Source organism: Oxyura jamaicensis, chromosome 3 (assembly GCF_011077185.1).
Source record: "Oxyura jamaicensis isolate SHBP4307 breed ruddy duck chromosome 3, BPBGC_Ojam_1.0, whole genome shotgun sequence".
Classification (NCBI taxonomy): domain Eukaryota; kingdom Metazoa; phylum Chordata; class Aves; order Anseriformes; family Anatidae; genus Oxyura; species Oxyura jamaicensis.
In genome coordinates this window covers 38,305,538-38,318,394 of record NC_048895.1, presented here as the reverse complement: position 1 = coordinate 38,318,394, position 12,857 = coordinate 38,305,538, and the positions used below count along the sequence as shown (strand labels likewise).

Sequence of the window (12,857 nt, the reverse complement as noted above, 5' to 3'; positions counted from 1 at the left end):
GCTGATATCAGATGGGCTGTTCCAGGAGTTCATTCAGCAGGACCAAGGTCTGCATTAACCAGTTCTTGATTTAAGATTTTGTTGTGTCTTTTCAAGTTTGATCAGTACAAGTCTAGCATAGAGTTAATATTTTAATAGACCATTGTATGTTATGCTGAAATTGGTGGTGTTGTCATGTCTCTTAGCAAACCCAAGTGGAACAAGCTGTTTAAAACATACAGATGCTTAGTTCTATCATGGGACATGTTGGATAAACTATGTGATCAATGGTGGGGCTGTTTTTTTTTTTTTTTTTTTTTTTTTTTTTTTTTTTTTTTTAGCAAAAACCAGAACAAACAAACAAAAAACTACTCTGCTTTGTAGTCCCTTTCTGGGGCAGCTTCCCTTGTCATCTTTATTTTTGTGGAATCTCATTTTCAGATTTTGGCAGACATCAGATGTTTCTGTTGAGGCTTGAAAGCATTTTGTTGATGTTTGTTTGAGGTGCCACTTCTGCCTCTCCTGTGCTGTGTTGGCCTCAGAGGTGGTAGCAGAAGCAGGATTTCCTTGTCAGCTCCAGCTTGTACCCCTGCTTCCTGAAGGGAGCACACACATGTTCTACACATAACATTTTTGGGGGTGCCTTGAACACATGAAGCTGTTGGTATTACATGCTTTTCTTTCTGCAATGGGCTCTTTGTTCTAGTAGAGTGAGTTGAAAACTCAGTGATAAAACCATCTTCAAGTTCCTGTACGAATCCAGAATCTGTATAAATGATTATGGATAACCTTTTGGCTGAAATAAAGAAAAAAAAAAAAGTACTTTCTTGAATTGCACAGGAGTTGGTGCATTGCAGATCCAACTCAGAACATGTCAAGATTTTTCAAGTAAAATTTTTAACAGTCCAGAGGATGCTAAGAAAGGACAGTGTTAAGAAAGGTGCCAAGAGGCTCAGAGAACTTGACGCAAGTAAAGCTTGGTGTTTACGGTGATATAGGATTGGCAGAAGTGGAAGTAATAATTGGTAGTTTTATTACAGTTCATTACGAGTCTATGAATGTTATAAATCCACCAATAACTATATTCCTTCATAGAATTTAATAAATATATATTTCTGACTTTGAAATTGCATAGAACTGTGTGCAGCAGGCATTAAAAACTGGAAGAAGGAGGATAGTGTTGATATTTGTCTTTCTCCTAGTTCTCTTAGAATTCTCTTCAGAAGTCAAAAGCAGAAAGTCTATCTAAATTTAAGGTGATTTTTGGGTTCAGTTCCTACAATCCCTGTGAACAGAGCCAGAAAGTCTAGATGGATATCAAGAGAAGAACAAATAGTACTCTCAAGAATCTCCACGCATCCCTGACTTTGGTAATGCTCAGAATACTAAAAGATATAAATATAACAAACATATATATATAAAAAAATATAAAGAAATCAATATATTGCCATTGCTTTTTCCCCCCTTGGAAACTTGCAGATACTGGTTATTACACTGAGAATAAAAGTGAAATGAAATATATCTTAATGATAGTCACAAGAATTTGTACAATAACCTTAGATCATGACAAGTTTTGGAATTATTAAATTACTAAGGTTTGAGTTTTCTGGAAACTAATTCATGATGCATTTTATTTTGTATGTATTTCTTTTGGAAGGATTTTCTGTTGTTACAAAACCATGTTGTGTGTGCAGACCTGTTGCTTGTTGTTTTTCAATGTTTTGTTTAACAAAGCTCACATTGCTTAAAGAAAGTATCTGTCAATGAAAATTCAGTCCCCTTTAAAAACAAAACTAAAACCCCTCACAGGATGAGAGATCTGGAACAATTTCCCAATCTATGTCGGCAGAGGATTAGAAGCCCTGCAGTGAAAAAGTACAATAAATGAGTTCTCTAATCCCAGAATAGTGGGTGTAATCTTTCAGGTCAGGTTTCAGGAAAGCAAGACACTAAATTAATTTGTTATTTTTAATGCAAATATATGTTTAATACGCATTTGTGTGGCTCTTGGGCTTATTACCTGAAGAGAATAAGAAATGGCTAGATCACCAATTTCCAGTTAATTCCCCAAGTTCACCGTACACCTTTGAAAACCTCTTCTTTCTCAGCAATCACATTGTACATTGTATTTAGGCTGACTGCTACCTTTTAGCTGGAAACTACTTCGAAATTTGAAAATATTACGGAATGAAAGGGAAGTATTAAATAAGTGTAACACTTTTAATCCTTGAAATATTAATTTTTATGTGTGAAATACTTATTGCTTTGTGTATCTGAGACCTAGGAAAGTATATTAAACAGGAGAAAGCTGAAAATGAAGTGAGATGCTTTTGCCTCTAGGAAATAGCAAGATTTTACTTTCCAGGTTAGGGAAATATGATGATTAAAACTTGCATTGTATTTAAAAAATTACATGTAGTTCACTTACCAGCCACTGTGGAAGTCTTTGCAGTATTCTTATCTCTCAGACGTGTTTGTCCTCTTCCAGAGTTCTGGGAAACATTTGACTTTGCACAGCTCAGTGCTTTGTCAGATGATTTAGGCCTAAGTTATGACCTTGATATTAGTGTATGTATAAAAAGAGACAGATAAAAAATTGGACAGAAAAAGTGGTTTTGAGAGAGCGGAGCAAAAAATTTCATAGTTTTTAAATGCTGTAAAAATCAGCTTTTATTTTTCCCTATTTTTATTTAATATCTAGAGCTATGTTTGCAATTGTAATCTTTTGTGAATTGAAAAAAACATAAGACTACAGCAGTCTTTTAATGTTTTGTAAGACTAATAGAAAACATACACAAAATGGATATACACCATTTTGTCTCTCCCTTCTTCCTTTTCCTTTTTTCCTCTCCTAAGTCCCCAAAATAGAGCAAGGCCTATGGTACTTTTTGCTTCAAAGCTTATGAAAAAGCTTTGCTGTCTGAGTGTTTCTGATCTTGCTAAAGTGGGGGTGGGGAGGAGGAGTAAGCTGGGGGAAAAAAAAATCAAACTGATTCGGGTTTTTGAAGATATAAGCAGTATGTGCATGAGTCACCCTTGACATGCTTCTGAATAGGGCTTTCAGGATTTGTTATGCTGAAGTCATTCACTTCTCCTTGGGAGAAATTAAAACAGAAAGCCTGTCTCCAGCCTGCACAGGTTAATATTTGCTGATGCAGCTGCTCTGTTAATGGTGGAAGTGTGATGCAGCTTGTGAGAAAAGGGAATCGCATGAGACTGGCAGAAGGGGGAGCTTTTGGAATACCACGCACTTTGATTGTTAGGCTCCACTTGTGCTCACTGGCAGCTGTGCTCCCAGGCTTTTGCAAATGCAGCATAAGGATAAGAGCCACGTCTTCAAAGATAAGAGTGAGGTTATAATAACGCACTCCTCAGAGAAAAATTGCAAGCTCTGGTGTGGTGCAGTGCCTCAGTGCAGGCAAGTGTGGGTTTTCTAGTATGTCTGCAACTATTTTGTTTGCTCTTAAGGATTTTGTTGCACGCTGCTTGGTTGTCTAAGCAGACCAGATAGGAAGGAAGCTGTAAAGTGCATTCATTGAGTCAGGATCTGCCGTGTCTCTCTGTGGACCACACTGAAGGCACCTTCAGCATTCAATAGCTCTGTAGGCAGCCCAGTCTAAGGCAACCCCACACCTCAGAGTAGTGTGGATCCTTATCTTTTTGGTGTCAGCTTGAGGAGGAAAAAAAGGTGCCCTGAAATATCAAGTAACTGTATTAGACCAAATATATTTCCTTCTAAACCAGGCGTTGTCTCCCATCAGAAGTGACTCTCCATCAAGATGACAGCAGACAAGGAGGTTCAGGTCATCGGTGCTGGCAGCAGCAGTTGCTGTCCTTTGTGTGGAGGTGTAAAGCATACACACACCTCTCCAGGCAAGGAAGAACCTGTGCTTATGGTGAGATGGTGCTGCCTGGGGTGGTTGTATGAAATCAATAGAGTCATTTCATCTCTGATATTTTATAGTATTTTATTTTTATTTGTAATAGTAATGTTTGTAGATTGACTTTAGGTAGGGGGAAGACTTCCTTTCTTCCTTCACCACACAGTTGAGTAGATATGGTTGCAGTAAATCTAAAGGTGAAAATGAACATTCAGGAATTGCAAATATCTGCATTTTTTAAAGAGGAATGGGAACCATACTGGACCTCGAGAGTTTTCATTCTCTGATGAATAACCTATATGTTCTATAATTGTTGCCAAAGGTGTTTTAGATAAACAGCATTAATTAAGTCTTAGTAATAGAATGAAGAACTGTAATGTCACACAGGAAATGACAAGGTCATAGTGCTTCATCCTAAGAGGAATGAGAGGAAGCAGCAGATGACATGGAGGTGGAGGAGAAAGGGAAAATGGAAGCTGAGCCAGAAGACCTCAGCTGAGCCGCGGCAGCAAAAGTTTCACAAAATATCCATAGGAAGCCAGAGTACCTGATACTTCCAAGATCAATTTCATGTTCTCATTCTTTTCCTTAATTAATTGTGTAAGCCTTTGTAAGATGGGAGGGGGGAAGGAATCTTTTTGTCCCTTACTGCATTTTGTTTTTTAATCTCTAAGCTCCTAAAAAATCACACTTCTATTCTTTTTGTTTGATGAAGGGTTTTGGCAAGATTCTCAGAATATTGATTTTACCTGAGCCTGAAACTTTGCAGCAGCTTGTACCTAATTCAAAAATCTGACAGAGCCCCCCCTCCCCCAACTAATACCTTGAGGTAAAGGTTAAGAATGGGCTCCAGGAATGTCATGACCTGTGATTTTAGGGAAAAAATATATATTACAATTTAAAATTGGAGTTATTTAACCTTTTAGAAAAATGTCTGTTGAGAGATCTTTACCCTTTAATATTTTAATGTCACGTGAAAGTAATCCAGAGAAATTTCTTTACCAGTGCATTTAAATCCCAGTAACAGAAATCAGCTAATTACTTGATAATCATGAAATCATTAATCATTTAGTTATTCCATTTTTTTGCCATCTGCACCTGTTGAGAACATGTTTAGGTGTTTATATATTACATCATGTAAATTATGAATATGAGGTGATTATTGTCTGAGAAGGGTGGCTTTGTTGCATTCTATTTATAGACTAAAGATGAAAAATCTTAGCTGAAAATATTGCTGCTGAAGTTGTCTGGAATTTAGCCTATGCTTTGAATATGGTTGTGACCTTTTTTCTTTGCTGTTTAAGGTATAGATTTGGGGATTAACACTGTAGTTGGTGTTTTCAATTTCACGTGTGTAGATGAAAACTCATTTTAATTTGAATTAGTTCCAAATGTGTGTAGATAAGGCACTGGCAAATCCGTTCTAGTTCCAAACAAAAGTGGTTGGTTGCCTGCAGAGTTCAGTGTTAAAGGAAATATTTTGCTATACCTCCACAGAAATATAACCTTTATCTTCCATGAATCAAAATCATGCATGCAACCTCTTCTGCTTCACAAGCATCTTTCATGTGGTTTCTTTGACACAATTGCAGGAGAACGTAGGATCAGGTGGTGGCAAGGCATGGGAGCCCACCGGTCTCCATGGGTCACCGAGGACTATGGAGGTGGAATGCCTCTGCTGCAGTGATGACTGTGGCTTTTGCCTGAAAGTAGTTGAAAGCAATACAAGCTTAACAAGGGAGGAACTACTTATTGGTAGGCAGTGGCTTTTATATGTCATCTTCCTATGTAAAGTAGCCTCAGCCCCCTCTGGAGCTGATATAGTGCAGCAACTCCATCCATCCATCCATGAAGCCGCATGGTGTGATGTTGCTTCAGTGGAAAAAAACATTCTGAAATACTTTCTTTTGGTAGGGTTTGTCTCCTCACCCTGTTTTGAGGAAAAACATATCTTTTTTTAAAAAAACAGCTTTGGCTGATTTATGTTCCATGAGGGGTTCTGACACTTGCCATGACTGTTCAATTTGATGATAAGCTGTAGTTGGTTAGAAAAACAAAACAAAACACAACTTCAGTGGCTTAACCTTCCATTTTAATTATATTGATTATGGAGTGTTTTAAATTTGTAACATGTAATGTTGATACAGGGATTTTTTTCCCCCCAGTTGTTCACAGAGAAGCTATTTCTGTATGCACTGAAAATTAAATGTGTTTCAGCTTGCATTTGGTAAAATGTGTTAAAAGAACTAGCTAAATATATTTATTTAATTTCAAGTTCTGTTTCTGTCCTCAAGTCTCCACAGCTATTGCAAGGAGCAAATAGTGTTAGAACACAGCTTTATTAGGACTTTAGTACCTTTGTCTTAATAAATTAAAAAAATCCTTTTGATTCAATGTGTATTTGTTGCAAAGGACAGCTTAATGGTACTGAAGTTATCCAGAATTAAATGGTTGATTCTTTTAGATTAAAAAGTGCTAGCTAATATAATTAAATAAGTTTCAATACCCTCCTTATTCCAAGACCAATAATACACTGGAGAGAATGTTGCTCTGCATCACTTTTGTCATTTTGGCCATCTGCACCTGAAATATACAAGGAAGTTCATCAATGATATTTTTTACTCCTGCTTACTGTTTATTGTCTTAACGCCAAACTATTTTCAAAAGACCTTATTTTTGCCTATTAAAAGGCAACAGTTAATAACCACTATACAAATTTAAACAGCAAATGGTGTGTGGGTGGGGGGGGAGTATGCTGCTGTATATCCAGGAGAACACTCTTTAAAAAGAATAATTATTTAAATGTTGAAACACCTGTAAAAATAATAAAGCCAGAAATTACATTGCAATACATGAGTTTGCTATATTTAATATAGCATAAAGAAATGTGTAGTGTTCTTGCATACTCTATTTTTTGTGAGCAAAGGGCAATAACTTGGGCACATACATTTTTTTATATTTTTATAAAATTTAAAATGCACAAAAGAAACAATTATATAATGTAAAGTATCAATTTTGCCATTCATCTTCATCACTTGTAGCCTCTATTTTAAGTAGACAGCTTTCTGTGTTGTTGGACTTTCACGTGCTTTGCTCCAGAAATTGAAGTAGAAATGCTGCCTGTTAGTGCCCCTGTGTGATTATGATGCCAGTCTTGGGGTCTTATTTTTTTCTACAACTTGCTGGTATAGCGAAATGTCATTATTTATATCTAATAGAACTCATTTATTGCATTAAAAAGGTAGTAGCTTTTTTTTAATCAAACTTCCCTTTTCTTGAATATGATTCTGCAGAAACAAAATGCTGTTTATATTTTTACCACCACCACTAAGCATTTCCAGGTACAGCTCCAAAGAATGATTACTGAAACAAATAACCAAAATGTCAGCAGGTAGCTCCCTATTTGTGCTTCATTTCCATGGTTTCATACTGTTGCCTCTTCATGTAGGGGGTTGCTTTGTATTGCTGCAAGTTTGTGTAAATTGATAGTAAAAACTCAGTGTGTATCAGCTGGTAGGAAAACCTCTCTTCAATTAATTAAATTAATTAAAGGGGACTTCGAAGATTTAACAGCTGTGCTGTCTTTAGATAAATAGAGGGATATGTTGAATAAGTAATTCACCTTATAGGTGTGGAAACCAACAAACAGACAAGTTAACCAGCAAGTTGATCAGAACAAAGCAAAGCTTGTGTCTCTTACAGACCTATCCCCTAGCTTTGTGCATCGTGTCTAATGAAAGGCTAGGAAACTTGGACTAATAATTCAGAATTATCAGATCTTTAGGTGTGGAGAGGAAAATCTTAGAAATAACTTCTAACATTTTATTGTATTTTAAATTTTAGGCTGTATTGCTGTGCAAAGTTAAAATAATGCAGAAACTTTGGGCTAAATGTCACTTACAATATCCTTTTCAAATCACATCCAGATGTTTTAAAAGCATCTCTTTTTTTTTTTGTATGTTCAAAAAGGCCTGGGAAATTTTACATTTTTAATAAAGTCAACATTTGAAAAGAAATCTTAAATTTGTACATGAAAAGCAGTATTGTTGTTATTGGTTTAAATGACAATTACTTTCTTAATGTAGTGTTTTTTTTTTCTGGAAAATAATTTTGGCTTCTAATGAGTGAGTGGAAAAAAACAGACTATAGAAACTGGTTTAGGTACAAATTGTATTCACATCTAGTTCATACTAAACCACGAAATTAACTTTATTACTCCCTCTGCTTTTTCTATTCCAGTAGGTCTATTTCATCTTTTTTTTTTTTTTTTTTTTTTTTTTTAATATCCCGTAAATCTGAACTTTGGCATCTTCTGACATTTTAGAGCTTAATCAAGGAATTTAGTATTCTCACAATGTAGATTTTACTCCAGCCTGTGTATACAACTAATTCTTTTTAGTCTCTTTCTGGTGAACTTCGCACAGCTTGAAATTCTTTCAGACCTCTAGCATTTTCTTCTCTAATGTGCTTTATAACATATGCCCTCCTTTCATGCTCTGGTCAGATAACAAAGAAAACACTTTGATTGTGAAATCTGGCCCTGTAATAGGAATGGATCAGTCTTCTGACTCTTCAAGTTTTAGTTCTCTGAAATCTGTGTTCCTGCCTGTGGCAATGCGTTTTAGCTTGGAGCATTCTGCTGCTCTGGAGCTGTATTAAATGCCATTTTAAGCAGAGTAGTTATCAGCGCTTCTTTTTGATGTTGTTTTTGTTGATCTGCTATTGAGAGCTTCTCGACAGAACTGGAGCACAATTTCTTAAAGACTATGATCACTTTGTGATTAAACAAAACAAAGGCTCATTCCAAGAGCTGGGAGACTTGATTCTATAATAACTTTGTGTGACACCCTTGGAAAAAGTTACTTCATTCCATGGTAATATCTCATTTTTCCCATCAGGATAATTGTATAATATAAATAAGAACTTGATGTTTCACTAGCAAATCGTGCTTTTTGTTCCTGCTCCACAGTGCAGCCAGCTATATGTATGTTTTCTTTAGTGTCCGAAGTAATCAGGCTACAATCAGTCCAAATGATTCTATAAAACTATTTTGTGTTAAAGATTTACTGTCAGTTGCTTTTCTTCATAATTATTTTTTTTTTTTAATTTACTTCATTTCTAGTATCTGTTGAGATTTTCAATAAGCATTATAAAGCCTTAATCTTTGTATACCATAGATAGCTACGGATTCTTATTGATATATGTCATCACCTTGGCAGGACGAACTCTGCTGGAAAAGCTCTTCAGCCAGCAGGAAAATGCACCACAAGAAGAAGCAGAAAAGCTGTGTTCTCGTATTATTGCAATGGGTCTTTTACTTCCATTCACCGATTGCTTCAGAGAACCATGTAATCAGAGTGCCCAGCAAAGCACACCCACATTTGATGTAAGTACTGGAAAAGTTTTTTTTTTCCTGTTTTTCAAAAAGGGACAAGTGTGTCACAAATGTTTACAGAACCCAAATGACGCATCTGAGCTAGGTATTTTTTTTTTCTTCCCCTGAAAAGACTTTTGATACAAAATCAAGCAAGAGACAGTACAAATTTACTGGCATTTCAACTACATTGTTATCTGTGCCTTTGAGCTATCTGGCCATAGTGCTGTTATTGGTGGCATTTGCATACAGTTACAAAACTTTAGAAGAGATTGTGTTGTAGACATCGCCTAACATGCTGTTCCTTCCCCTTGGATAATGAATTCAACATTAGGATGTGACTCTATTGTGCGATACTGTACAACCATTGAAGTTTTAGAGTGAACTTGTTTATGTAATCCTTGCCATTACAATTTTAGCTTTAACCATTCTTTGTACTGGTTTATGTGACCTGTAGTTTTTTTCATTAATTGATTTCAAAGTAATGTACAAATGTTAACTAATTTACCTAACTGTTTTCTGGTAAACTTAAGTTCATTTCTATTTTACACGTGGAGTTGAAGAAATAGTAAATGATTAGAAATAGTAAATGATTTGATATAAGAGAACTTAACTCTTGAAATCTTTCTCATCTTTGATAAGGAATAGTGTAATGTAGCTGGTAAAGGGAACGTGTAGAATAAGTGTGTCTGGATAAATTCTTAAAACAAACAAGCTTTTCTAGATAACCTCGTTTTTCTACAAAATCACTCAGACAATATTCAATCTTTGTGTGTGTGTTTTAAGGGTGTTTAAAGTATTTTAAAACTTTTTCTAAGTTAATAGAAAAATATGAAAAATAGAGTATGGAAATAATACTGATGTTATTCAGGCACCTTTAAAATCACTACCCATCTGAAAGTTTCCTCTTACATACTCAATACATACTCAATAAGGCTGTAGGAAAAGACATTTCTTATTTTTCGGTTTGTTTAAATATTGTAGCAATGTTCTCAGTTTTCTTGGTTTTATCATATATTTCAATTAATCTCATCTCCTTTGGGGATTTTTTTTATAAGTGTTCTATTCTAAAAAGTTTTTCCTCACTTATAAATAGATTCTTATTAAATTAAAAATTTAGAAAGAAGCAGAAGTTAACTGTTATACAATGCTTTATCTGAGAGAATTATTATAGTCGTCTTTCATTGACTGTATTTAAAAGGATGGACTGTCTGAAAAGAAACAGAAGTTTAGCCTACAGCCATGTAAACACTGCAGCAGTAGTTTAAGATGCTACTGGCTTACCAGTGATCTCAATTTGAGTTGGGGTATTGGTAAGCCACAAATCCTGTTTTCTGTACAAGTGTCCTAAATAGATGATGTTCCTGTGAAACAATGTGAGAAGTTGCATAAAGGCTTGTGCATGTGTATGCAACTAATAATGTATCCCTCTTCAAAGGAGCATATATGTGCCTTGAACACTATGATCCGTATATGCATTTCACAGGATGCAAATGTGAGACCTGCTACTGCTTAATTTGGGAATATGTTTCTTCAACGTTGGTAACCATAGTACAGGAACTCCAACCTGTTTATTTATTACAAGCCCTGTAAGGGTGAAAATTTTTAGAACCTGTAGTATAAACTCATAGCTGAGAATTTAAAAGCTTGGCTTCTCCTAGATTATCTTGCTTCATAGAGCGAGTAAATAAGATATCTTACAGAAAATGCCAAGTGTCATGTAAAAAAATGAAACAATCATTATGGAAAAAATGTTCTCGTGGTGATGTTTATTACTTTTTTTTTTTTTTAAATGAAGATGTTACTTGTGTGTCCACTCTTGCTTCTCTCTCCATGTCCATAGTTTTATTTATCTGATTCTTTTTTCCATTTACCTCATTAGAACAGGATTTTAATGTTGACCTAACTGTTGATTTCACAGAGGAGTTAGACTAGCCTTAAGCAGTATTTAAAGTTTTACCCGTCTAGAATTAGGAGATATATCATCTTTGAATTTATTCCAAAATTGAGAGCACAGCCAGTCCCATATTCCTCCTTCATCTCTGAGTTCATCAGACGTGCTGCTTAACAGCTATTGCTTGTAGTTCCATGCTGGATCAACTCCAGTTTGGCTGGTGTCCTTTTCACTCAGCTGAAACTCATCCTCAAAGCTCCTGTAACCCTGTCCTGGTCAGAGGCAGGTTTATCTGCCACTTTGCTGTCCTCCCTCCGTGCTGCATCCAGCTCTGGTGATTGCTTATTCCTTAAAGATACTCATGTGACTGTTTTGATTTTTGTCTTAGTCTGGTTCTTATAAAGCCTCTTAGGTCACTCCTTCAGCATTTTTTTATTTTTATTTTTTTTTGCTGGATTGCCAACCTTTTTTTTTCCTCACTGAAATCCTTATTTGGATCTCTTCTCCTTTTGAGAGTGATCACATGTATTTCTGAGCTTTCACTTAGTATTTTTTTCATGTTGAATAAAATCCATGATTCCCCTTTTGCTTAAGTGTGGTCCCACAGACTTTTGTTTTTTTTTAAAAAAAAAAGTTAGGTTACAGTTTATGAAAATAATTCAGTAAGTTTTGTTCACTCTGTGATCTATTGCCTGAGATGAATATAAACAGATTATTTAAAAGTCCTTTTCTTTCACTCAGATCTCCTTTTCTGGATGTCCTCCAGTGAAATTAATTTAACACAGCTAATGCTGAACTCTCGACTGGCTTGAAATGTTTGCAATTACACACTGATTATATTCTCATCTTCTTTATTACTCAAGCCTGGTGGCCACCTCTAGTTCTCTCTGTCCTGCAAGTGTGTGTCCAAACCTCTGCCTGTGATGTTAGTAACACACCAAGATCTGTCTGAATTTCTCTCAAGATATCATTCCAAGCTTTGGTGTGGACGCCATTAAATAAATATATGTAACTTATTTTAATTTTCTTATTAGATCCTATTTTTTTCTCTTCTGCACTGCCTGACTGCAATTATACAATTCATTAAGAGTAAAGGCAACTTTTGCAACTCTTGCTTTTTTGGGTTAGTATTATAATGGCTTCTGGAAACCAGTTTAAAATTCTTAGCACTTGTAGTTGTGGTGTAGGTTATGCTTTATGAAAATGATGCTTACTTCTTCATTAGTTCTGGTTAAAAGTGCTTACTTTGTTAGTATATGTTAAAAGTGAAGGACCAAAGAATACCAAGTGAAAACATAAATCTTCAGAGAACTAGCAGCTGTCGGGATTTTTTTTTTTTATTTTATTTCTTCTGCGGAGGGTCTCTAATTTTCAGAAACTTATAACCTGGTCAGATTTTGGTTGAATTTTAATGATGATTAGAAATAGCATGTTCCTGAAGTATCAGTGACCTTTCTGTCAAATTTCAAGTTATAGCCCAAAGGCTAGAAGGTTGAGAACTCTTGTAAGAGTTCTTGTAAGAACACTTCCATGTTCTATCTTGGCCCATTGTTATTTCTTTGGAAGCAGATTGTGGCAGATGCCCAGAATAAAAAATTAGCCTGAGAAATTTGATCAAAGCTCCGAAAGTAACAGAAATAGATTGGGATTTTTAAAATGATTGCTGTTAAGTAGTGGTGGAAGACATGACTATAGCTCTTCCTACCTACTCTTTTTATAATAATAAAGA

At 35.4% G+C, this 12,857-nt stretch overlaps 1 protein-coding gene across 6 annotated transcripts in view; it reads left to right on the top strand.

Moving 5' to 3' along the window:
* FMN2 (formin 2) overlaps positions 1–12,857 on the top strand; it is a 159,382-nt gene that overhangs the window by 13,800 nt on the left and 132,725 nt on the right. For all 6 annotated transcript variants that reach the window (XM_035322377.1, XM_035322374.1, XM_035322376.1 and 3 more), the window contains exon 3: positions 9,080–9,246. In XM_035322377.1, coding sequence (XP_035178268.1) covers positions 9,080–9,246 — 167 coding nt within the window. The remainder of the gene's footprint in view (positions 1–9,079; positions 9,247–12,857) is intronic.